The sequence below is a fragment of the Heterocephalus glaber genome, unplaced genomic scaffold (genome assembly GCF_053883595.1).
Source record: "Heterocephalus glaber isolate CG9 unplaced genomic scaffold, H.glaber_assembly_v1.0 deba00001586, whole genome shotgun sequence".
Classification (NCBI taxonomy): Eukaryota; Metazoa; Chordata; class Mammalia; order Rodentia; family Bathyergidae; genus Heterocephalus; species Heterocephalus glaber.
In genome coordinates, this window is record NW_028258364.1 from 9,924,112 (window position 1) to 9,950,835 (window position 26,724).

The following is a 26,724-nucleotide window of genomic DNA, read 5'->3' on the forward strand; positions in this document are numbered from 1 at the left end:
AATGCCTCTACAAACTCTCTGGGCAACCTGTTGGTGCTGATGAAAACTCTCCAGGCGCAGATGTGGAGAGCACTGAGTAGCCTGGGGCCTCTGATGGGCAAGGTTCCCTTGGCTTACAGCTGGGGCTGGCTTGCTTTTTGCATGTGTGGTCCCTTGTTTTGAAAGGGTTGAGGAGGAAAGCACTTCTCCGGGTGTTACCAGGTTGGGAGAATGTGGCTGTAGGAGAGAACACTTGCATTTCTCTGTCTGTGATCAGGTGTCTGTGCTGGGAGAGTCCTAGGACTCTTAGCCAGGACTCTGATTCTTTAGTTTCTTAGTGATGATGGCCAGTGCCTAATTTTTTCTGTCAGTGAAAGCCTTTTGTAAGATGAGTGTTCATATGTGTCTCTCCTTGGTTGCCGGTGTGTGCTTTGCATGCTTAGCTTGACTGGCTGTTCTTGTCTTCCAAGATGATCTCAAGAACCAGGACTTGGCAAGCCTTGTTTTAATGACATCCCCACCAGGGCTGGCCTTGTTACAGATACCCCTTCACCCCTCTTGCCCTGTACTGGGGATTGAACCCAGGACTTTGACACTGAACTACATCTCTTGCTTTTTTTTTTTGCCTCATCTCTTCTCTTCTCTTCCTCTTCCTCTTCCTCTTGTCCTCTTCCTCTCCTCTTCCCTTCTTTTGAGACAGGGTCTCTAATTAGCCCAGGCTGGGCTTGAACTTGCCATTTTCCTGCCTCAGCCTAACAAGTGCTGGGATTACAGGTGTGTGCCACGCACCTGGCACACTCTTGGGTTTTAAGCCTTATGCTTTATATGAACCTGGGGATGATCTGGGGTTTGGAGGGGAAGGAAGAAGCTGCACCTGGGACCTTTTGACACTTCGCTGTGTGAGGTATAAAGGGTAATCTGGCCACCTTGTTTTCTTGTTAATCAGGGTTGTGTCTGAAGAGAAGTCTCTCATGTTCATCAGGCCCAAGAAATACATCCTCTCATCGGGTTCTGAGCCTCCAGAGTTGGGCTATGTTGATATCCGGACACTGGCCGACAGCGTGTGTCGATACGACCTCAATGACATGGACGCCGCGTGGCTGGAGCTCACCAATGAAGAGTTTAAGGAGATGGGTGAGAGAATATGTGATAATTAATTATTTCATTACCTCAAGATGAGGAGTGTGAGGGATGTGTAGTACAAACTCTGCTTGCATGGGGAAGCCTGGCTTCATTTGTCTTGGAATCATGGGCCCTTCTGAGGTCACCCATTTGGCTGAGGCAGGAGGACAGGTAGATGCGAGGTCCTCTTAGCCCGAAGGACAGACGGGGCCTGAGGAGAGTGCTGCCATGGGCCCGTTCCTTGTGTCTGAGGCACCTGCATTTCTTGCCCCCACTTCCCAATTAAGAGAACTGAACGAGGTCCACAGAAATTGTGACAAGGCCTCTCTTACATTTCTTTTCTGTGATGCCACTGTGCCTCCTTCCTTTAGTGGTAGTCTCTTTATTTTTTGAAGTGAACCCCACTCCAGCCACACCCACTATTTTCCAAGCGCACCACCTGTGTTTGCTCCGCTGCAGTTTTCCTTCAGTCCTGCTCCAGACCTGGAGTGCTTGTCCCGCTGGTCTGCTTACCTGTGTCCTGGGGGTCTCCAGGGAAGCCACTCCTTTCTGAGCACCCAGCTCTTGCCCATCTTGTGTAAATTAGTCACCCGAGGGTGGTGGTGATCAGTTACAGCTGGTGGTGTGCAGCCAGGGATGCACACGGATTACCTCTTGCATGCCAGACCTGAATGTTAAGGGTTCCTTGAGAGTTTTGCTGAACAAGACGGTGAGGTCAACTCTGGACCTGGTGAGAAAGACTAAAAGGGTAACTGACTTCACATGGTGCCCAAGTGCAGGGTGGGAAGTGGTGGCCCGGACCACTTAATTGGCATCTAGCTCATATTAGTCATGGTGTTAGTGGTGGGGGCTTTAAAGCACTGAAAGGCAAAGGTTTTCTCTTTTTAGTTTTTCCATGGAGCCTGGTACAGGGCCTGTCCTGTAATAGCAGCTTGTCCTGCCACTGACCAACAGCTGGTTAAAGGGAAATAGTGTAGACTGAGCCAGGAATGTTGTTATTGTCTACTTCTTTGGTTATTCTCATATTTTGACAGACAGTAGATTTCCTGTCTCTTGGTCCTTAAGGTATTGGTGGCCAGAACATTAGCAGGCCAGAGAGCTGTTTTATACAAATCTCCTGAAGTTTTTAGAGAGTTATTGGACCTAAATAGTACTATATTTTAGTGTCATAGATGACAAAAGTTCTGACTTATTTATAGCTTTATAAAGATCAGTAAAGTTGAGTGAGTTGGTGCACGCCTGTAATCCCAACTGCTTGGAAGGCTGAGACAGTAGGATGGTAATTTCAAGGCCAGACTGGGCAACTCACACACCTACGGTCCCAGCACTCCTATAATCTCAGTACTCAGTAGGCTGAGGCAGGAGTATCGCTGTGCATTGAGGCCAGGCTGGACTACCCAGTGAGTCTGTGTCTAAAAACAAACAAACACACCGGAGGTGGGCCTGGAGGTATAACTCCCTGGGTTCAATCCCCAGTACCACAGAAACAAAAAACAAAAACCAGTATAATGTATTTGACTGCCTCTAGGTGTCCTGTTAAGTCTCAGGACTCAGCTCAGTGACTCTTGGTCTTTTGCAAATGCTTTAAATAATAACTGGGCTAGATTTAAAGGTACTGTTGAATATTTTGATAGGCTATGTATTTGTATAACAAATTGAACATAATGCTTAAAGATGTTTTTCTTGGTTGCTGTTAGTCTTTTTAATTGCAAAAGTTAATTATATATAATGCATAGTATTTTCAAAGTCAGTGTATTTCCAGAATTGGTAGGAAGAATTGGGATGAAAAGTGCCAGCTATGGAAAAACCATTTCATAATTATATAGGTAGCTTTGTGAATGTGTGTGAGGCTTATTGGTATCTGCTCCAGTGTGTCCTCTAAAGTTTTAAGAACGTGGGAAACTAATTTGATAGCTTTATAATTTATGAAAATGCATATAAGTTGTAGACTAATGAAATTTCCATTTTTTTTCAGCTTATGTATTTAAGCTGTATTGAGTTTCTTTCAGCTTAAATATGTTTTTAAGCCATATTTGAGTATTTTTAAAAAGCTGTTGTTTTCTTGTCTGCACAAGTATTTTTTTTGTTTTTTGGGTTTTTTTGGTATCAGGGATTGAACTCTGGACCTTGTGCTTGTGAAGCAAGTGGTGCTGCACAAGTGTTTTTATTGTTAGGAACTTTGGAAAACATCCACAGGTAGAGAAAAATAAATTACTCCACCAATAGTCAATACTGTGATAACCAGTGAATCAGTCACCTTTCTGTTGGTGTAATAAAATACCTAACACACAACTTAAGGTAGGAAAGATTTATTTTGGTTCACCATTTCAGTCCATGGTTGGCTCGCTTCAGGGCAAAAACATCATGGCAGAAGGGTGTGGTAGAGGAAGGCTGCTCATGTCATGCAGTCTGGAAGCCCAGTGAGAGGGAAAGAGACACTTCAAAGACAATATTCCAAGTGACCTACTTCCTCCAACTAGGCCCTGCCTTCTAATAGCCCATTCACCTGTAAACTCTTCAAATCCCTTTAAATTTTTAATTTCTGAACTTTCTTGAGAAGAGTGTATTTTGTTTGATTCACAATGAACTGTCTCCTTTGCTGCAGACATTTTCTTGTGTTGGTCTTTTGTGTATTTGGTTAACTATGCATTTCCACTTTGGAATTTAGAGAGTGAGGAGAATAAGCCAGTCAAAGACATGCACGTGTTTGCAGTGAAATCTCTTTAGAGCACTGCTTTAAGCACTAAGAGGAAATTAAAAAAAAAAAAACCCAAACTGTAATACATTTGGTCATGGTTTTGAAAGTCATGTACATGTTAATTGTTATACATACAAACTATAATGAAATGACTTGTTTTAACAGTAAACATATTATCATTGAATCTTTTTGAGATTTATTTTTTGCTTTTCTGTTTATTACGTCTTCAGGGCCTGACCATAAGGTACAGACTTGCATGAAAGAATCTTTCTGTGGAAGGGTTTTGAGAAGCTTTCAACAGAAAATTTGGGGCACTCAAAGATAGATTTATTATTTATGTATTACAAATTTTTTATAATTTAGGTAAACATATTGTCTCCCTATAATATTCATCAATGCTGATTTATTAGAGTAGGTTTTGTGGTGTTTCTTCAAGGGATGCCTGAACTAGATGAGTACACTATGGAAAGGGTCCTGGAGGAATTTGAACAGCGATGCTATGATAACATGAATCATGCCATAGAGACCGAGGAGGGACTGGGGATCGAGTATGATGAAGATGTGGTCTGTGATGTCTGCCAATCACCCGACGGTGAGGACGGCAATGAGATGGTGTTCTGTGACAAATGTAACATCTGTGTGCACCAGGTAGGTGGGGAGGGAGTTCGAGAAAGAAGCTGCTGGGATTGCCCATCTGCCAGCAGGCGTGTACTGCCTGGAGCCTAGGCCTCTTTGTACATACAGCTGGGCCTGAGGCCCTTTGCCCACAGTCTTGAGTGGTTTAAAGAAATGTGACCACAGTGTCCCGCTCCTCCCCCTGTAAGTCCATATTGTGTTAAGAGTATGTCTTGCTGCCTTTACCACCAGAAGGCATGGGGCCAGTTAAGAATACTGAAAAAACCCTTGAAAAAGTCATTAGTTTGTTATGTTAGTTCCTAGAGTATCTTAAAACAACAGAAGTTGTTTGCTTTATGGTTCTGGAGGCTAAAATGTCTAAAAAACTAAAAGTCTAAAAGGTCGAGCTCCCTGTGAAACATAAAAGGTAGTTCTTTGTTGTAGGGTGTGATGGTTTTGGTCCGTCTTTGCTGTTCCTGGCTGTGGCTGCCCTCATTGTCATGTGGTGTTCTCCCCATGTGCCTGTCTTTACAATGATGTCTTCTTAGAAGGACCCCCAGAGGCCTAGCTGCGCAGCTGTGATCATCTTAACTAATTGTGTCAGCAGGAACTGTTTCTAAATAAGGTCACATTTTGAGATGGTAGGATTTAGGACTTCAGCATCTTTTTGGGGGACATAACATTGCTAGCATGAGTATGTAAACTGAGCTATTGATGGGGAAGAGAGCTGCCCCTCCTGAGGTGAGTCGTAAGGATTCAGTGAGTGTGGACACTGGGTAATTTAAAAAGTTTTACACTCTCAGTGCCTGGTCTCTCTCTCTCTGTCTCTCCCCCCCACTTCCTTTCCTCTCTCCCTTCCCTCCCCCCCTCCCCTCCTCCTCTTATTTTTTAATGCAGTAATGAAGTCACGAATTTGTGTAGGTCCATGTGCCCACCTATGTAGCACAAAAGGCAATCCTGAGTCACTTTGTTTGAATTTACCTGGTGATGCTGAAATTTAAAACACATTTACATAAAAAAAAAACCACATTTACAAAACAGAATAGAAGTTGTATGGGTGATCTCAGGAAGATGACTTAAGTTTGTTCTATGCATTTCTTGATTACCACTTTTTTTGTAGTTTGTCTGCCTCTGTTCAAAGATTTCACTGCCTGTGGCCTTGTTCCACCTCATAGTGACAGGGACTTTTAAGACCATAATCTCTTGCTTTAGTCACAGGAAAGCTCATTTTTGTAGCTCTGGATTTTCAAATTATCTAGGGAGTTTCCTTCAGTAGTGGAGAATTCTTGTGGTTTTGTTGTGTTGTGATCATGGGTGGTGTAGCTGCCATTGTTGCTGGGTTTTCTCATGTACTTGGATGGCTTTTCAGTCTTTTTCCTGTCATTTTACTTGTTTTTACACAGGTGGAACTCTGAGCTTAGAAATGTGTTACCCAGCATCCAGAGTGGGGCTGTCCAGTGCCTCACAGTGTGTTGGTGGCAGGGTTGGAGGACCCCCCCAGCTCCAGGCTTCTCTTCTTTCTGCCATATCATGCTGTCTCTTTTACTTAATATTTTCTATGGCAAAATCTTTTATGTCTTGTCATTAAGATGTATCTTAGCAATTTTTGCAGTGGAAAAAATTCTCCAAACGTGACTCTACCTGATGCAAACCTTTAGTATTTGAAACCTTAATAGTGTCATTTAGCATCATTAAATTTTTCCCACTTAGCCTGTTGACAGTGGCTTATTCATACGGTGACACATGCTTCTAGGCCTCTGATCTCAGGGTTCCTTTACTTTGCTCAGCTGTCATCCTTGTGGTTTCCTTTTTGTGTCCTGGGCATTCAGATTGCAGAGGGGCTGTGTTTTTTGTCTGAAGAATTGGAGCTATGTTACCGTGACTCTCGACTTCCTGACTTCAGTTCACTTAAGGATAAAGTTCTGAACAGTTTGGTTTTTAAAGGACTCTGAATGTGCTCCTGGTACCGTTGTGGTTTTGTTTCTTCACTCTGCTTATTTAACATTTGCCTTGTCTCTCTTCAAGCCATCTTAATTACTTTAGTTGTAAAAGCCTTGATTTCTGCAGTTTATGCTGTCTTGTGTAATTTTGTCATCTTGTGCAAAACAGGCTTTGTTTTAAATATCAGCTAAAGAGACCAAATTCTTCCTTTGTCTAGATATCTTGCTTTTCTTCGTTTTGTTTACTCACATGGGACTGTTTTGGGACCTAGTAGGTAGAGTGTGCGGCCCAGGGAATGAGGGGGCTCCATAGTTTGTTTCCGGTCTCCACTGCACTGCCTTTAGTAGCACCAAGAGGCTCCACTGCATTCTCTCTCCTCACTCTATACCTCTTCCTTGTAAAGCAGAAAGGAGCAGCATTTCCACTTTGCCTTAGAGAGTTTTGAGGATATTGGTCAGTTTGTAGATAACTGGTATAGGTGGGTTTCTGTAGCAAAGCAAGTTATTAGAACTTCTCTGTCCTCAGGCAGTCTGCTGTCCAGAGCCCAGACACATCCTGGGTGCTTCTGTGAGGCTGCCTGGTGTTTCTCCGAGGGGAGAGTCACAGCTTGGTGGATGGGGGAGTGGCTGTACTTTGGATCTGTGAGAATCTTTCTAGATGTTTTGAAATTAGTAGATAAAATAGGAAAAGCCGATTTTTCTTTCTCCTTTTTCTTTGGGGGTGTGCTGTGACATTACAGGCCTGCTATGGAATCCTCAAGGTGCCAGAGGGCAGTTGGCTGTGCCGGACATGTGCCCTGGGGGTTCAGCCAAAATGCTTGCTGTGTCCCAAGAAGGGCGGAGCTATGAAGCCCACCCGCAGCGGAACCAAGTGGGTCCATGTCAGCTGTGCCCTGTGGATTCCTGAGGTAAGCGTGGTTTTTAATAGCATTTTAGTTCAGAAAGTCCTGCCTTTTAACTGGGGATTGGGTAGGTGAGTGGGGAACCATTTATAAGTAGGCAGTGTTGATCTGCTGGGTAAGAAGACAACTTTAGCTGCTACCCTTTGTGCCCATTAGACTAAATCTCCAGTGCATTGTAATGTCACGGGACAGAAGTGGAAGTAAGTGTCAGCTGGCTGAAGCAGTGAGTTAGACCCGGGTTGGTAGTGTCCACATGTTGTATCTCCTGTACCTCACTGGAGACCCTCACATTGCTGACACATCTCTCAGCCCAGACCTGGAGCCTGTATGGCTGTGCCACCCTATGAATCCTTGTACTTAGCAAATCAAATATGCAGTACCACTGCACTTAAAGCACCACGCTCTAGGTCACACTTCTGCAATTTTTATTTAAATTCTTACTGAGCCTCAACCTTTTTAATTTCAGGTCTAGTCTAATTTATTTCAAGTCCCAGACCTTGACTAATTTAATTTGCATGGCTCACTATGAGAAATATAATTTGAGATTCAAATTCCAGCATTTTTTGGGTGTGTGATTTGGTGCATTTTTCCTCTTGAGGAATATTATCTAAGGATGATTTGCATTGACGTTTCATGATTTGAGTCTTGGTAAAACCGGATCTTGTGGTTTGGTATTAACAGGATACAGTTCAGTGATCTAGGCTGAATGTAGAGATGATACCTTATTTATCTTGATAGATTTCCTCTTTGAATGCAGTCATGTGTTCTGACTGAAGAGAACGGTTTTCTTTAGTGAGAAGGATTAAGAATAGCTTATGTATTTACTCCATCATCAACAATGTATTTAAATATATTTAAGATGGACTTTTAGTCTTGACAACTTCCTTGTGAATCAGAGGTATAGTAGGTTGCATTGTCCTCATACTAAGTGTCTCTGCCACCAGACCCTTTAGTGAGAGATGAAAGCTCAGTTCTCTGAGTGTTTTTATGCACAGGGATGTCTCTGTCAGAGGAAGTCTGTTCTCTAGGCTCTAGGCTCTACTGCCTGCTGCTGGCTCAGAGTTGGGCCTTGGTAAGCAGCAAATCTTTGAGTCCCTAATGTCATGTTCAGCCTCTGATGGCCTGTGCCACCCCATCTTGCTATGTTTGACCTCTAGGTGAGCATCGGCAGCCCAGAGAAGATGGAGCCCATCACAAAGGTGTCTCACATCCCCAGCAGTCGGTGGGCGCTAGTGTGTAGCCTCTGCAATGAGAAGTTTGGGGCCTCCATACAGGTAATTAGCTGAGCAAGAATGGCTTCATTTTCTTTCCTAGACTGTAGGGGTAGGGATAAGGGAGGGCTGTATGCTCTCAGAGGGGTCAGAGAAGGCAGCAGGCTCCAGGAAGCAGGGCGAGGTTGTGATGACCCGGCAGAAGTTTCTGAGGGATGAGTTCAACCCAGTGCAACCACTTTCGCTTGGCTGATTATATACCTTGTCCCCAGAACCAAACTCCTTGACATGGTACCTTGATATGCTCGGATTGGCCACGTTTCCACCTGCATTGACAGTGTGCAGCTGCAGACCCAGACCTGCCTCTGGAGCTGCCTCCTGAGACCACTGGTATCCCCAGTGCTGGATGGGTTTGGCTTTCACACTGGGAGAGTCCTTGGGGTGCCAGCCAGGTAGAGAGCCATCCATAAGGTGCTGCACTGGATGCTCTTTGCATAACTGAGTTCAGTCTGGATATTTCATTCTTTCTGACACTGTGTGTGTGTCACTATGTTTGTGTGTGGAGGCAGGCAGGTGCACGTGCACATATGAACGCATGCACACGCATGCACACACTGTGCACCTGCCTGCATTTGTATGTCTAGATCCAGAAAAGTATAGAAAGTCATGAGGCGGGTAGAGTTAAGGAGAGTATTGAGTTGGCTTGCTGTCAGGTGTGTATGTGTGGTCTAAAACTGCCTGAGAAGTTAACTTCTGGGCCTCACATCATTGATATCTGGACGATGTTTGAGGGACCTGAAGTGCTGTGTGGCTGGTGCTGGCCCTAAAGATCAAAATCTGGCTCTTCTGGGATAGACTAGCACAGGCTTCAGACTCAGTTGGCCTCAGTTTCTTTGTCAAATAGGAGAGATACTGTTTGCGATCACCGTCCCTATCCATGTAGGAAAGCAACAGTGTTTTGGTTTTTTTTTGTGGTACTGAGGATCGACCTCAGGCCCTTGTGCTTGTGAGGCAGGTGGCGGCCCCACTGAGGTAAATCCCTGGCCCAGCAACCGTTTTTTTTTTTTGGTACCGGGGATTGAACTCGGGTCCTTGCGCTTGCGCAGCAGGTGGTGAAACCACTGAGCTAGATCCCTGGCCAACAGTTTTGGCATAGCAAAATATTCAGTGAATATAGGCCTGGGTTTTAAAAAAATTAATTAATACTCATTTTATATTTTGGAATAAATATTTCAGTAAAGTATCAAAGCCCTTGATTGGTGGTATCTATCTCCCTAACATTTAGCTAATTTTTTTTTTGTGTGTGTGTGTGTGTGCCACTGGTACCTCTGAGCTACATTTCTAGCCCTTTTTAAAATTTAAAACATATTTTTAAGATAGGATCTTGGTAAGTTGCCCACACTTGGGTTAAACTTGGAGTCGTCCTGCCTCAGCTTCTTAGAGTGCTGGGCTTACAGGTATGCATCAATGCGCCTGGTTAAATCTTTTCCTTTTTTTTTTCAAGCCAGGTTGCTCTACTTTTGTTACTGTTTGTACTGGTGTCTGAGAACCTAAAATGTAATAGAAATATTCAGAGGGTGGGGCATGAGACAGCTGGTGGGATTTGGCTGGGGACCTTAAAGTAGCAAGAATTCTCTTGTGTGTGAATAGGATCTATTTAAAACAGCAAACACCTCTGGCCGGAGTCAGATTAGTCAAGGCGAATGGAGGAGAAATAGAAAAAGGCACTGGAGTGGGTGCAAGTATGTGTGCATGTGCATATGTGGGTGTGCACACAAGTGTTCACCTGTGCAAAACAAGCTGTGGTGGCCCATGGAGAATGGATACCATTTTCTTCTGTGTTAGCTGGTGTTCTTTGGAGCATAGAGTCTATGCCTTTTCCTGAGCACACCAATCCTGGTCCTTAATTGATGTTTAAAAGAAGCGGGCAAATGGGAGCTTTGTTTCTGTTTTGAGGAGAGCTGTTATAATGACTTGTTGCCATTGACTTCTTTCTCCCAGAACATTAATTTGAAGGAGAGGAGGCCAAGGAAGGCTGATGATTTTTCATATCTTCACAGAATGGGTTGATTTTATTAAAAGAATTCCTGTCTGAAATGTCTGCAGCTGCGAAGGCTCTGGCTTATGTTTCTGAAACATCTGTTTGCTGAGTCAACCTGAATAGGAAAACCCAGAGGAAGGCCATTTGGCATCTTTACAAAGTCCTGTATAAATACTCTGCTGCAGCCCTTTCCCTTTAAGGGTAGAATGCTTGGGTTAAGTGTAGTTTCAGCCAAACACATAGTGTCTCAGTCATCTGTTCCCACTTCTACTTCCTACTTGGCCATGTGCTGCAAGGGAGGAGCACTTTGTCTTTTAATGATAGTAGCCAGGTGTGTATGTGTGTGCTCTGCCACCAGAGCTGATGTCACACATTTTTTTGGAATTGAGGTAGTTTATAGATAAGATTACAGATTCCTTAGCTCATGTGCTTTAGGTAGTTGTAATGAGGAAACGGTGAAGAGAGCTGTAGTCTCAATAGGCAGAGTCATGGTTGGCATCAAGTCACGTCTTGAACACTGAGATGATGAGGGGAAAAAAGCCCCAGCTCCAGCCTCTGCCCTCCATGCTTCTTTGATTCAGGGTCTGTTGAGTTTTAGCTTTCCAATTGGCCAGGAGCCAGTGGGTTCTGGTTTTCTTTGCAGTCCTGTTGTGCCCTGGGGATCACCTGGCCTCACGCAGTACAGGGATGCTTTTAGGGGTCTGGCTTCAGCCTCTGTGAGAAGCCTCCTTCCAGGGATTTGCTCCAAGAGATCAGACGTGGAGAAGTTAATCGCTTTGCTCCTGCTAGGCCAGAGGCTTGTCGTGTGGATCAGAGGCACTAAGTTGCAGCCCTGCTCAGGCAGTGAGAGCACAGCTGGATGAAGCCCAGCCTGTAGGCTGTCCTCTCTTGGCCCCACAGGAAGTGGTCTCTGAGGGTTCTGCTGCCACCTTTGAGTTGCTAGGCATGGCGCTTGGTGCTCGGGACATCACTGGGCTCGTGAGGGCCTCCGTGTCCAGCAGGGCTGCCCTCGGCTGGATTCTTGGAATCTCTTGTTCTTTTTACTTTCTGCTGGGAGCCCTGGGTGCTGCTGTAAGGATGTGTAGTATTTATTTTCCCACTTGTGTTGGGACCTTTCCTGCCTGAGGTTCAGAGTGAATAACCACATTCCTTTAAAAACTGACCAGTACTCCTCTGTCCTGAGGAGATTCTTGTTCCAGCTTTTCATATAAATACAAAAAGAGCGCAAACCCATGAGAAAATCCAAAATAATGCCTCCCAAGTATCCTCTGCATATTGAGTACATGTTCTTTTGAGCACCCTCTTTTTTTCTGTTTTTTGCATTTCAATAATTTTATTGAAAGGTATATCTCTTAGTACCAAAGATAAAGGTAGTTGGTTAGGTTACCTCTGCCAACTCAAAATTAATACTGATGTTTTCAAAATATTGAAATATATCAGCCTTATGGTAAAACTGAAGGTATCCACAAAACATGGTTTACAAAAAGTTAAAGGTAGAATATACTGTGGTTCTTGGGTTTATTTTTCAGTGCTTAGTTATCTGTAACGTGGTGTCAGAATTAGTTACATCCATTCTGGATGGACTCAGGCTTCAGGCTGCACTAACTGTTTCCTTCTTACACTGATTGGTGGAGCACCCTCTTTCGAAGGTCATGCCCTTTCATCTACAAGTGCCATTTGTGTGATTGTGCGTGACATAAGAGGGGATTTGGATATGGTTACTCCTGAGAAAGCAAGGGTTTGGTTTATGAAAGCTTTCATTTGAAGAATTCCCCCAAATCCCCAGCCTTACCTCACTTAGATCTGCCAGGGTGAATCCTTGTCAAGCGTTGCTATCTCACACTTAAGGTGTGGCTCTTGATTGTGCACATGGGGTGTCTCGCATGGAAAGGCTTCTGTTGCTCCATAATGATCTCTCCTCTTCTCTGCTTGTTCTTTCCAGTGCTCTGTGAAGAACTGCCGCACAGCCTTCCACGTGACATGTGCTTTTGACCAGGGCTTGGAGATGAAGACCATCTTGGCAGAGAATGATGAAGTCAAGTTCAAGTCCTACTGCCCCAAGCACAGCTCACATAGAAAACCTGAGGAGAGCCTCGCGGAGGGGACTTCGCAGGAGAACGGAGCCCCAGTGTGTTCCCCCCGGGACCCGCTGGAACCCTACGCCAACCTTGAGCAGAATCGGGAGGAGGCCCACCGGGTGAGTGTCCGCAAGCAGAAGCTGCAGCAGCTGGAGGATGAGTTCTACACCTTCGTCAACCTGCTTGATGTGGCCAGGGCCCTGCGGCTGCCCGAAGAAGTAGTGGATTTCCTGTACCAGTACTGGAAGTTGAAGAGGAAGGTCAACTTCAATAAGCCCCTGATCACCCCAAAGAAAGACGAAGAGGACAATCTAGCCAAGCGGGAGCAGGATGTCTTGTTTAGGAGGCTGCAGCTGTTCACGCACCTGCGGCAGGACCTGGAGAGGGTAATGATTGACACTGACACTTTATAGTGACTTAGAGAAGAAGATGCAAAGAGGCGAACACTTGCCCAGAGCAAGAAATGATAGCCAGTCATTACTCTGAGACCCTTGTACACACCGCAGCATGAGGTTGTGTTGGTTGAATATATTTATGGGTTGGTAAACTCATTGTGCACATGTGCAAGACTGCCACAGAGTGGGGAGCTTCTTTGTCATGTTTTTCTTTAAACACTTTCCCATTGACCTTTACTGTTCCGCAAGATCAGATGGGGTGTGTCTTTTTGTCTCCCTTCATTCTAGAGCTGGAGGGAACTGAGCCCCAGGAAAAGGACCAAGGGCTTGACTTAGAATTGTTTACAGACTAATTTTGGAAACCAGAGTGGGGATTTATTGATGGGAGAGGGGACAGACGTAGGGAGGGGGAAGCCTCTTGTTCAACTGGGGAGACACTAGGTGCTGCTGAAGGGCTCGATAAGGAGAGCTAAGCACTGCCACCCACAGGCCACTTTTGCCTTCTTGGCTAATTCACGGGGCCTTCCCAGTGCTGTCATGGAGCAGAGCAGGCTAAGGGTGCCGATGTGGGTGGTGAACTTACATACGCACATCTGTTACGAAGACACTCCTGGCAGTGAGGTGCTAAGTCATCCCTGAGGCTGTGTGTGTATATACAGTGTGTGTGCACTCATGTGTGTATCTGTCCATGGTGTGTCTATGTGCTGATGTAGGGTGGGATTCCTGGTGCACAGGGGCATCAGCTCTGTCTGAGGAGGCCCTAGTTCTGCTCAGTACACTACAGAGACATATATTGTCACACTACTAGATTCTTGAGTGTAGTGGCTGTTGGCTGCCTGGAGCCTCAGCTGCTGGCATGTCCTTTGCTGCTTTGTGCCTCCCCCCTCCGTTACCATTGGAGTCCCTGTCTGGACCTCCCTTTCTGATGCAGGAATAATTAGCAGTGGGCTGTCTTCCCCAGAGTCCCCTGCTCCCTGAAGGTTGTTCCTGACTGAGGCTTGCTAATTGGGGATGTGTCTTAGAGCACCTTCCTCACCAACTCCCCTGACTGCTAGCTACTGATTAAATTCATTACTGTGAAAGAGATGGGATTGAGGTTTTCTGGCCTGAAGCAGCCTGCGCAGAAATGCACCCAAGTGGCCTGAAACAGTTAATGCAACTCCCCCAAGCACCTCGCTTATTAGTGGGGAGTGAATCACCTGCCTGGGAGAGACTCTGACTCAACAGATGATTTGAAATGAGTGTGTAGGCAAAGAGTAGACTGCAGAAGAAAGATCCAGATTTCAGCGACCTGCATGGCCCTCCCTGTTCAAGATGGTGTAGAAGTGAAAGTATTTTTAGATACTCATGAGAAGCCCTTCTAGTACATAAACTACTGCCAGCTCATTGTGATGCCCCTTCCTAAACCAGGTGAAGATTCTGGGCAAAGTGGCAGGTTTCAGCTTAAGGGGAGTCAGGAGTGGGAGCAGGTTGGGAAGTGGTTGTGCTCCCATCCGCCCCCTGGTGGTGAGCGTAAAGAAGACCTCACCTCACCCACATGCCTGTGGGGGTTTTTAAATGATCAGCAAGGGATTCAGAAGGATAAATTGGAATCCTGGTGAGAAGCTACCATCCCAGCCTGACAACTGCTGTAATTGTGGGTGCATGGAGTCAGATAGTCCTTGGGAGGGGAGGATGAGAAGGCTCATGTTTGGACTGTGTTTGTCTCACCATCACCACAAAATAAAAGTGTAGAAAATGCTTGTGGTGTACTAACTCTTTTTTGTACTTAAAGTTATTCAGATTAACATGCATTTATAATTAAATTTGAACATTTTTTTGCAGTCAATGTTGCTTTTTAAGTAGAACAATGCCTGTGATGTATGAGAAACAGGGAATAAATCAGGATTTGTGTGTGTATGCATGTGTGGCATTTTACTTAAGTGCATTTACTTCTTTAAAACCCCTAAGAGATTTTAGGGAATTTAGGATCAGTTTAAAATGGACTGATTGTAATGAACAGTGTGTTTCCCCCAAACTTGTACAAGGCCCGTGATGGTAGAAGCTTTAAAAAGTTGGAATTTTCCCCATGCCCCAGAGAGTTGTACAGTTCTTCGTAATTATAAACAGTGAGAGTGTCTGATGCAGGGCTCATCAGGGCAGGGGTGATGGTAAGGTTGATTTTCTTTCATTAGTGTGTTAGTGTTCTGCTTAACACACACATCAGTTCAGGCAGACACTCAAAAGTCGGGTAATAGATGTGACCATAATCACAGTATATGGTCATTCCTAAACTGACAAATGACTTAGCATTCCTCAGAAATGCAGACAACTCTGAATGATTATGGTAATAGCTCTTTCCTGCAAATACATACCCTGGGGCATTGTAACCCTGGTACTAGTCCTGGATCAGAAAGTTAGATGACAGGAATGAGTTTCAAGAGGATTTGGGAACCCACACCTTTAAGAAGACACAGCTGCTCCTGTGGCAAGTGACCACATCAGTTTCCCAAGGCTGCCACTTCATTCTTTTGTTGGGTTTTCCCCAGGTTTCTTTTTAAAAAGAAGCAGTAAACACGAGCTTGGAAATGAGCACTAGTTCAGATAAAGTTGTGCTCCCTCTGCACACTGACTGGTATGGAAAGAGACCAAGTCCTGGGGCCATCGTCCCTATTGCTGACATAGTCACCTTTCAGAGTCTGATTGAGGCTACAGTTGTCCCCTGAACAGAATGCTCCTTAAGCTGTAGTGTAGCAAGCAGTGTTGAGGATTCCAGAAAACCCATTGGAACCGTTTTTGCATTCATTCCTTAGAGCTCTGGTTCTCAGGGTATAGTGCTTAACCAGCAGCAACATTACCTCAAAATTTCATACACATGCAGTGTTTGGTCAAAGATGGGGTCAGTATTCCATGTCTTGAGGCCTCCACATATTTCTGTTTGAGAACCACTGATTTAGCGAAAAGTGTGACTCTAGAGTGAAAGTACACCCCCACCCCTGTGGGCTGGATATTTGATATGGCCTTGCAGGCAGCTGGAGGAAAATAAGGGCAAGTTTGGTGATTAGGGTGCAGGAGGAAACAGAGGATATGCTTGAAGAAGACGCGCAAGCATTAGTCTAGCTCTGGTCAGAGCTGCAGAGACTGCTTTGTGCATGGTAAGGGAGGCCAGGTTTGGGTGCTCACTGCTTTAGAGTGGTCAGAAATGGATCGGTCTGGCTCATTCTATTTGGGAAGTGTGGTCTTTGCTTTTCGGGTTTATTTAGTTCTCATCAAAGGTCATGGGGGACAGAAGTGGGATTTTTTCACTTAGAAGCCATGGGGAAGTCTTGCCTGGGTGAAGTACTGAAGCCACCAAAATTAAATTTGAATATACAGAGTTCAGGTTCACTGGCTTCCCTATTTTCTATTTTCGTGACTAACTTCAATTAAGAGATATAAATATCTGCTATCCATCTGAATTGAGTATGAGAGCAATCTCTCCTCTCCTAGAATGTCAGAGAATTTGTTTCCATTTCCTATTTCTGAAAGTCAGATTTGTGAAGTGTAAAAGCTGTTCTGAGTTCATTTTTTGTTTTTTAAAGATCTAAGTCTGGCCCCTTGTTTGAGTTTCCACTCCTAGTCTCAGGTGGGACAGTAATTATCAAACATCTGACAGGCTAATAGCCACACCCATCCCCACATCAGTCAGGATTTCTAAAAAGGACACCTGCTCCCTGATGAGGGGGACCCTGCAAAAGGGACTACCTTAACCAGGTGAATTGCACCCACATGATAATAACTCAGACAGGGAGAGGATTTTCTTTTCACTTCTTTAATTAAAACAAGTGTTAGTAATATGAAGTACTGACATAGAAACAAACACAGAAAGACCCTGATAGTGAATCTGTTAAGGGTCAATAAGAGCCTGACTTGGCATCTTCCTATTTTGGACAAGGAGATTACACCATGAAGCAACTATCAAAGCTAGCCAGCCTGTACTGTTGCTCTTAATGTCTCATGTCCTTTTGGAAGTGAGACTGTCTGAAACACAGCTGGCATTGTTAGTGCGGAGAACTGTCTGAAGAGGTGTCCAAATGCAAAGTAGTGTATGGCTTGTAGCTATCCTCATGGCAAGAGAAAAATTTGGTGATCTTTGAACTTGTTCCATGTAGAGTAAGGAAGATGTGTTTGAGGTGTGGGCATGCTATTGATGATAGGAGATAATGGGGAACAACGCATGGTCATGCTCTACTGCTGTCACTGAGATCATTTGAGGTCTTGTTCCCATCTTCCTGAAGAAAGTTTCACCTGTTCCATACGACATTTGTGCTTTCAGGCCTGTGCAGACTAATAGGTTTACCAGTAGAATTCCTCTACCACTAAAGGATCAGTGGGGTTTAATGACTAATGCTTTGGGTTTTGGTTCTGTCCTGGCTTTAAAAGTGGAGGAAGCTGATGACTGAAGGGTCAGTTATGGAGACTGTTGCATGTATGTGCTCCAAAGTGGTTGGATCAGATAATGTGGAGGAACTCAGCCCTTGGATCTTTTCAGTTACAAATGAATCAGGAACTGAGGGCAGATGATCTAGAGCTGGAGATGGTGACCAGCTGCAAATCACTGGCACAGTGGGAAGGAAGTTCTCTTGGAGCACACAGGGCTCTGCCTCCAGCTCCAGGCACTTCAGAATTCAGTGTCTAGTGAACAAGGAGCTGTCTTGGGTTCTTGGTGACCCTTTGGTCCTATAGGGGGTTTGCACAGAGGCTTCTCTGCTGGGTCTTTACCCTGTGCCAGTTCAGCCATCAAAAGATGTTTGCTTGATTCTGTGTAGCAGAGGTGGCTTTTGAGTGCTATAGAGCCATTGATAGAATAGGAAGAAGATGCCAGCAGATGGTAAGCAAGGTCTTTGGCATGTGTACTGGCCTCTGCCTGGATGGGCTGGGTGTGGAGGAAGTGCAGGGCTCTGTGTGGTGCGATAGCCCCCCCCCCCCCCCGCCCAGTCTAACTCTTAGTGTTGCCGCTGCCTGCGTCGAGGGGACTAAGTGGAATCCTTGTCTGTCTAAAAGGAAAGTAGAGATTGGGTAAAATGCTTAAAGTACGTTTTGATTTCAAATGTTTGTCAAGGCCCTAGTAGGACCAGTTTCTCTCAAGTAAAGAAAATTAAAAGCACCAAAGTACTGTTGACATAAATTACTTACTTAGAATCTTTATTCTCTACATTCTAGGTTCGGAACCTCACTTACATGGTGACCCGCAGGGAAAAGATTAAACGATCTGTGTGCAAAGTCCAGGAACAGATATTCAATCTTTACACTAAGCTCTTGGAGCAAGAAAGAGTTTCAGGTATGGATTAAGCCCTGGTAGGTCAAAATGTAGGGCAGAGGTTTACAAGCTTTAACACTACCACTAGGAGAAAAGAATTTGTTCTTGTATTTTCCTTTATCTACCCCGTAGAAAAATTTTAAGAAGCACAGACGTTCATATTTGAAAGAAAATCTTTAGGCATTAGAAGAAGCTCGATGGTATAATGGAAAGAGCAATGAATTTGGCCTCCAATAGGAGTTGAGTCCTGTCTTCTCTGTTTGCTGGCCAAACACAATCAAGTCTTCCCTGTCTTTCCCAATTTCTTCATATATAAAATGGGGGTGATATTTCAAGCTACCTCTATTTTTTTTTTTGGTACTGGGGATCTAACTCAGGACCTCATACTTGCAAGGCAGGTGCGGTGCCACTGAGCTAAATCCTTGCCCCTCAGGCTACTTCTTTGAACTGTCATAAGACTCAGATGAAATAGTAACTTATATACATGTTTAACTATATACAATTTTTTAAAGATAAGAGCATGAGTTATTTTTTAATGTATTTATTTTGTGGTCCTACGGATCAAAGTTGGGGCCTCATGCATATGAGGCAAGCATTCTACCACTGAGCTACATTCCCAGCTCCAGAGCTCTTGATAAATTTATCATGGAAATACATACACACATTTATCTATACAATATCAATCTTTTGGATCTACCTGTAATATAATGAAAATATATCTTTTTTTGGTACCGGAGATCGAACTTAGGTCCTTGCAAAAGCTTGTGCAGCAAGTGGCGAAACCACTGAGCTAAATCCCCGGCAATAATGAAAACATATCTTAAGATTGACAGCACATGTTCCATTTCTTAAATAATAATCACAGTGAATTTTTTTTTTTGGTGTGGATGGAATTTTGGCAGTTCCTGACACAGGGTACCAGTATTCATGTGTATATTTAGTGCCTTTATTTTACATTGCTCTGGGCTGGGCAAAGTTTTGTGTTTTTTTTTGTACTGGGGATCCAACTCGAGTCCTTGCGCTTGCACAGCAGGTGGCAAAACCACTGAGCTAAATCCCCGGCCCTGGGCATAATTTTAGAAAAAGGACTAGGGTATATTCTTCCTGTACTCTGGAGAACACATGAGTTCCTTGGAGATCAAATACGAAGTTGGGCCAAGTTGTTTAACCTCACTGGGATTCCTTTGATCTGTAAAAGAGTTTCCATGTAGAATCAACCTCTAACATACTTTTTAGCAAAACAGTTACTACAAGGATTTCAGAGAGACCAATTTGAGTGTGGGCCAGGCAGAGTCATGGAGTCATGGAGTAGGTAGGTCTCAGGCTGGCCTTCAGTGAGTCTTGAGCAGTCTCTACCTCACACTGCCTGAGGTTACAGCAGTGATATTCCTAGTGCTTGGCCTGTACAGTCATTGTTTAGGCATTTTTATTTTTCTGCACTTGTGGCTTTTCTTTTCTCTGTATCTAGATTATTATGCCACATAGAAACAACAAAGAGGTTGTTATAACCTCTTAATGTTGAAATCCAAAATTCTGTTTTATAACTAACTAGATATGTGGCTAGAAGTGACTTGGTCAGCTGAACAAACAGAAAATGCCCAGGGAGTTTATAATGATGTTTTTGAAATGTTACACAGTTTTAGTGACATTAACCTGCTGATACTATTTTAGATATTTTATCCCTAAGATTAAATATTTACCAGATGTGTCAAATGTGTATGATTAGCTGGACCCTGGAGTTCAGTTTAACAATAACCCACAACCTTCGGACCAATTTGGACCCTGGAGTTCATTTGCACAACCTTTAAAACAAAATTTTCCAAGTAAGATGTCTTAGGTAAAAACAGCTCAAATCAGATTCTGTACTCCAAAGTCAGCTGCCACCTCCTCATTCATTACTCCTTGGGCTGTGCTGCCTGGGGTCATGAATGCAAGCTGTTCCTGTAGAGTTGTGCTGCTGGAAGGCTTTCTGTGACTCTTGTTCTGCAATGAGTGATTACCTATAAATACAATCTGTGAGAGCATTTTCATCTGATCTTGGGCACTCATTTTGCATGGGTACTACAGGCAGCTTTTGTGCTTTATGCCTGAAGTTTGGACCTGGGTGGGTGAATGAGATTCCTCAGAAAGTTAAGGAAGTGTTTTGAGTTACAGAACCATAATGTAGATCTGAGGTCCTACTGCTATTCTAGAAAAGGGAAACAAATCCTCTTTTTATTTTGAGATAGTCTACTAACTATGAGCAGGTAAAAGTGACATTATTCTTCCTGTGAGATACACAATGCACTTGAAACCCTATAGGATGGCTTTTTTTATTTCCCAGTTAGAGATTTTTGGTTGTGTTCTTATTCATGTCTAAGGTCAGTCTCCTGACTTGTAAGACAGATAATTCCAAGGAAGCAGAGCAGATGACCATGATTTATATGTGCTGTTTCATAGTTCAGACTCTGGGTGTCTACGGTTCAAACCCTGGGGTGATTCTTGAGCATGGGTCGGGTGATTCTGCTGGGTGGGAAAGTCCTCAGTGGAAACATTGCTTATGGGGCTCTTCAGAGACATGGACTCCATGTCAAGCCAGAGTAGAAATCAGGTTGGAAAAGATTTGTCCTTCTTCACTTTTCCATTTTCCCATGGTATGTGACTCAATCAAAGAAGTATATTCAATGTAGCGTGAAGGTTGATTCTAACGATTGACTGTGAGCAAACAGGCATTTCTAAGCCACAGAGTGTACAAAAAGCCCTCCCCTGTGGCCAGACAGTGCTGTGCTCAGCAGTGCCACCTATGGCTGCTTGCTAACAGTGTCCATGCATCCCATGCTTGGCATTGAACCTTGTTTCCTGGTGGTTGAGACCTTGTGGGAGATACACATACACGTGAGAATTGCTCTTTTGGATGTTTCTGAGGCTTCTGCAGAAATGTAGTCCTTCTGATGAGCTCTAGTGTGTTATCAATTTACCTAATGTTTTTCAAACCAGAGGTTACCATTCATTAGTAGCTAGTGACATGGATTCAGTGGGTCTGACTAACATCAAAAACATCAAAATAGAGTGGAGAATAAGAACTGTTAGCGTGCAGATCAGGTGATGAGGGTTAATATACAAGGGGTGGGTGATGATCATATATGGTGAATGTTTAAATTTTTAAAAAATGGTAGAGTAAAATTCACATTGCTATTATTCCCCCTCAGAATACTCCCCCTTGCTTTAAACAAGCTTATCCCATTGTTCTTGCCACTTTTTGAAGCCGTTCTGGAAGTCTTCTTTTTTGAATGTGTTGACGAAGTATGATGAAAAATACAAGGAGTGCTGCTGTCTGGTGCCATCTAATGGAAAGGTGGGCTCGTAGAAACATCAAAGTGTGCCCTCTTCCACTTTATTCACTGGATCTGCCAGTGTGCGATTTCTGGCTCTTCCCCAAATCGATTCCAGACATCAAAGTGGTCACATCAGTGACTAAAGACACGGATGAAAGAGAACTTCCAGAACTGCTTCAGAAAGTGGCAAGAATGATGGGATAAATTTATTTGAAGAGAGGAGAAGTATTTTGATGGAGATTAATGGCAATGTGCCTTACTGTGAAACAGTTTTTAAAAATTTCAACATTCACTGTATTTTTCAGTCATACCTCTAATTTAATGAACTAAGAGCTTTTACTGGTTATACTGTGAATGTTTTCTTTTTACTGTGATTTGCAACAAAAACATTTAACTTATCCTTAAGTTGGATGACAATTCATTTGAATCCAACAAAGGGATTTTTCATATAATAGTGTTTTTTTGAACACCTGCTTATGTGTTGAGCTATTTTAAACATTTTTCTTCATTCGTTTCACAAATTTATATGTGTTTATCCTCAAAACAACTCTTGAGGGCTTAGATACTTTGGAGAAAGACTCAGAGATACCCCAGTCCTTGCCCTTTGGGGTGCCACTCTTATAAGGGAGGTCAATGTACATGGTACAGTTGCTGCTCTGTGACCAGGTAGGGAGAGAGGAGGCAATCACTGATGAGCTGATGAATTCTGTTTGGATGAAAATCAGATTAGTTATTTTGAAAGTCAGATTAGTTATTTTGTTGGAAGGAAAATGTAGTCCTTGATATTGTTTTATGAAAAATGTGAATTTCAGCTGTTGTAGGAAAAAATGTATCATTGAATGAGTAGATTTTTAAAGCAGGTGGTATCTTTACAAAATCAAAATTCTTTTTTTCTTTTTTCGGTACTTCTTTTTTTGAACTCAAGACCTTGTGCTTGTGAAACAGGCAGCGGAACCACTGAGCTAAATCCCCGGCCCTACAAAATCAAATTTTGACAAACTGGGTTGCTATATGTTCTACTGTTGGTGGGAAGTTTGCACAAATTGGGCAATGCTGAGGGTCTAGAATTTCATTCCTTTGGATTTGCTTCTGTAATTTTTATTTGTGGTTTTATGTTCATAGGTGTGCCTTCTTCTTCCTGCTCTTCCTCTTCACTGGAAAATATGCTTTTGTTTAATAGTCCTTCTGTGGGCCCTGATGCTCCCAAGATAGAGGACTTGAAGTGGCATTCTGCATTCTTCAGGAAACAAATGGGTACTTCCTTGGTTCATTCGCTGAAAAAGCCTCATAAGCGAGATCCATTGCAGAATAGCACTGGGAGCGAGGGCAAGACCCTGCTAAAGCAGCCAGACATGTGTGGCAGAAGGGAGGGGCTGGTGGTTCCAGAGAGCTTTCTGAGTTTTGAGAAGACTTTTGCAGAAGCACGTCTCATATCAGCACAACAGAAAAATGGTGTGGTGATCCCAGACCATGGGAAAAGAAGAGACAATCGTTTTCATTGTGATCTCATTAAAGGAGACTTAAAAGATAAACCTTTTAAACAGAGTCACAAGCCTCTCAGGTCCACAGACGTGTCTCAGAGGCATCTGGACAACACAAGAGCTGCCACCTCCCCTGGAGTGGGGCAGTCAGCACCCGGCGCCAGGAAGGAGATTGTGCCCAAGTGCAATGGCTCCTTAATCAAAGTAAACTATAATCAGACTGCAGTCAAAGTGCCTACAACACCTGCCAGCCCAGTGAAAAACTGGGGAGGATTCCGGATTCCAAAGAAGGGGGAGCGGCAGCAGCAGGGAGAGGTCCATGAGGGGGCCTGCCACCAGCACTCAGACTACCCATATTTGGGCTTAGGCCGAGTTCCAGCCAAGGAAAGGGCAAAAAGCAAATTAAAATCTGACAATGAGAATGACGGGTATGTCCCTGATGCAGAAATGAGTGACTCCGAGAGTGAGGCATCGGAAAAGAAGTGTATACACGCCAGCAGCAGTATCAGCAGGAGGACAGACATCATCAGGAGAAGCATCTTGGCCTCTTGATACTGAGGGGCGCAGGAAGCACCAGGGCTTGTTGGGTGTTCTTGGGGAGAGCTCTGATGTGGGGGACAAGCAGAAACACATTATTCCCGAGATACACAAACACATTTACTTGCAATTCAAATTGAATTTTTTCCAGAATCATTTATAAATCACTGTTATGAGAAGTTTGTGTTATTTGCAACTTGTTGAGGAAACAGAAGAGTAGATTGTAACTGAGACACTGCTAAGATTAGAACCTGAACTAAACACTAAAGCAAGAATGAATTAAGTTTTTAATTTTAATTATTATGAATAATTACATGAATTTAATTGCCCTCTGCATTCTTCCCAAAGCACAAACTCTTGGTTACCTGAATGTACAGAATCAGATATAATTCTGTATAATGAATCAATGCCATTTATAGAAACCCTCATGTACAATTTATAGCCCAAACAGTTTGTTTTCTAGGACTGTGGTAGATCTTGAAATCATTTTGGCCCACAAGGCTGTTTTTGTTGCATTAATAGTATACAGGCAGCAGCTCTGAAGTTTCAGTGACACTAGGGAATTCATGTGTAAATACAGCAGTCAGGGAAGTGGGAATTTTTAAAAAGGTCATTACTGGAAGAGCTGAAAGGACAGGGTAGGGCTGCTGTACCTTGGTGATACAGGTCCTGCAACTAGATGGCTGGGTGTGGGTAGTGGATGTAGGACTGGCAAAGGTGAAGGCGTTAGAAAAGTGTTCTGAGAATGGGCAGTTAGGGTCCAATTTTTCCAGTCCCACTGACCTTCCTTAACCACTGGTTCTTGGGAACCAGTCATTTTGGGATTTCCCTAGCCATTGCTATTACCTGGCCATCGGGCTTCTGACAATACAATGGCTATTCAAGTTCAAGTGATGAACTCCAGACTGATGACACATTCTTCCCAGAGCCAGCCACTAGTGCATATGTTGGTGAATCCGGGTTTCCATCATGAATGGATTCCTTAGGAAAAAAGGAAAAAAAGAAAAAAAATAGATTATATTTTAAAACAATAGAAAGGCAATAAGCTGTGATAAGTTCTTACTATTGACCAAGGTTATACAGGAAAGAGACTAGAGTGTACCCTTGAATAGGTTTTCTGGAGTCGAGTTTTAAACTTAATTTGTAACTTGGATTTTCTAATTGCAAATGGCAATAACTAGTAAGTTATCAGCAATAATAAATTTAGCATTAAATTTGAGTACAATGTTCTGTTTCTGCACTCACTGTAGTGTACATGTATTAAGACAGTGGATAGTGTTAAGGTCCTGTTAATTTTCTTTGGAATTCAATGTAGTTGTGAATCAAACTTAAGAGAAGGAAAGTTTAAATAGAAAAGAGATTCAGAATTTTGGGCAATTGGAAGAAGCCCAACTTCCCCTAAATTACTCTTTGGTTTGTTAATATCAGTATTCATATTTCTGATTTATTTGTACATCTGTTTTCATGTGGCAGGGACATTCTAATACTTAATGAATACTGCTTTGAGTTCTGTAGTTAACTATCAAGTCTTCCAGATGATTGTCAGCAAAAACAAAAGGCTTATTGAATTCCATCTTGCTATGCAAGTTTTATCAGATGATCAAGTAGTAGATCTGATGCATCCCCACTGTATGTATGACATTTCAAACCAAGTCTTAACTTTTTTGAGTACATTTAGTAGCTAATTCAGGGGAGGGGAAAGAATGACCCAGGTTTTTAGACTGACTATTTTTGAGCTATGGGGCTCATTGTGAAAGAATGCTGTCCAGGTCAGCTTGTTGCTACCTATATTAGAAGGTTCTTATGAATCCAGGTTGTACATTCATTCATAGAGTAATTTAGATGTTTTTGCATACGAGCAAAAACCTTTTGCTGGATACAGGAGAAGGTTGGACTCTACAGTTATCTTTTGATTACAGCAACAGCTCTGGGCAAGAGTAGAATTTATAGAGGGATAATTTGTGAAGCCATAGAAAGAAAATCTAAATTAATCTAGTAAGTATATGACCTCTCACCATTTTAAGAGGTATCAGATTCATTTGCACTATGAGGAATGCTAGTTTTGTGCAAAAATAATGCCTTACCTATTTTCTCCCCATGTTTAGGTTGAAAAGCTTTCAAATGTTCCAAGTTAAGCTGAACCAAAAAACAATACAAAACACAACAAAAAAATAAAAATAAAAAATCCCATATAAAAACAAAACACAAAAAAATAAAAGCCCACACTTTTTATTCCTGCTTCAAAATGCAAATGGTATAGAACACGGTTTCTGACAGGATAATGATAGCTTTGTAAGTTAGTTTCATGTCATGCTGGGAACTCTGTATGAGGTGGCCATAAGCAGCAACCAGCCCAACCTACCCACTTGCATTCTATTAGTATGGAACCATTTGCTTTCTTTTTTTTTTTTTTCATCTTTCCTTGTGCATCCTGACCAAGAAATATCTTTGATTATGATCAGTGTATTATGTCAAAATGTAGGCTAGTTAAAACTTTTGTAAAGTTGCCTGGAATGTCATTTGTTAGGTTATAAACTCAAAATCTAAATGAAGGGTTTTATGTGTTGTGTACAAATCAATTATTTTGAAATGGACAAACTTGTCATTACATTTGTAACCTTGTACAGAGGATTTTCACTATGTGCCTAGCTTGGTGTCCATTCAGCTAAAATTGACAAAAAAAAGGTGCATGAAGAGTTAAAAATCAGAAATTAAACAAAGTATATGTAGAGATGACTATTTTATATTACATGGCCCAATCCTGTATTTATTTCTATCCCCTTTTTGAAAGTATTTATAAAACTAGTTGAGGACAGCTGTATTTTTTTGTTGGAACTATTTAGTAGAATTTGTGCCTTTTTGTCTGTATGTGAATAAATGCTGTACATTTTGCAATACATTTTAAAGTATCTTGAAATCTGCTTTTGCTAAACATTTAAAGGTGTACGTCCCGAATCACTGTCTACTGCTTCCCATTTAGGTCAGGAATGAGAACTTTATGTAGGGCACAAACTAAGGAAGATTATGGAGGAGCACAGATTTACTGGGCTGCTTTCTGGCTCTGTGGAGTTAACAGTTGGATTTCAGTCTTCCTTACCTGGAGTTTTTCCCAGAATACAAGTTGGGATCTGAA

The 26,724-nt window shown here is 42.9% G+C and overlaps 1 protein-coding gene across 10 annotated transcripts in view; it reads left to right on the forward strand.

The window, feature by feature from the left end:
* The window catches only part of Jade1 (jade family PHD finger 1), a 62,151-nt gene extending 35,661 nt beyond the window's left edge, over nucleotides 1-26,490 (forward strand). For all 10 annotated transcript variants that reach the window (XM_004854961.4, XM_004854963.4, XM_004854962.4 and 7 more), the window contains 7 exons: nucleotides 926-1,113; nucleotides 4,236-4,447; nucleotides 7,095-7,262; nucleotides 8,414-8,530; nucleotides 12,451-12,972; nucleotides 18,163-18,280; nucleotides 22,696-26,490. In XM_004854961.4, the coding sequence (XP_004855018.1) occupies nucleotides 926-1,113; nucleotides 4,236-4,447; nucleotides 7,095-7,262; nucleotides 8,414-8,530; nucleotides 12,451-12,972; nucleotides 18,163-18,280; nucleotides 22,696-23,606 (2,236 nt within the window). In that variant the 3' untranslated portion in view covers nucleotides 23,607-26,490. The remainder of the gene's footprint in view (nucleotides 1-925; nucleotides 1,114-4,235; nucleotides 4,448-7,094; nucleotides 7,263-8,413; nucleotides 8,531-12,450; nucleotides 12,973-18,162; nucleotides 18,281-22,695) is intronic.
* The last annotated feature ends 234 nt before the right edge of the window (nucleotides 26,491-26,724 follow it).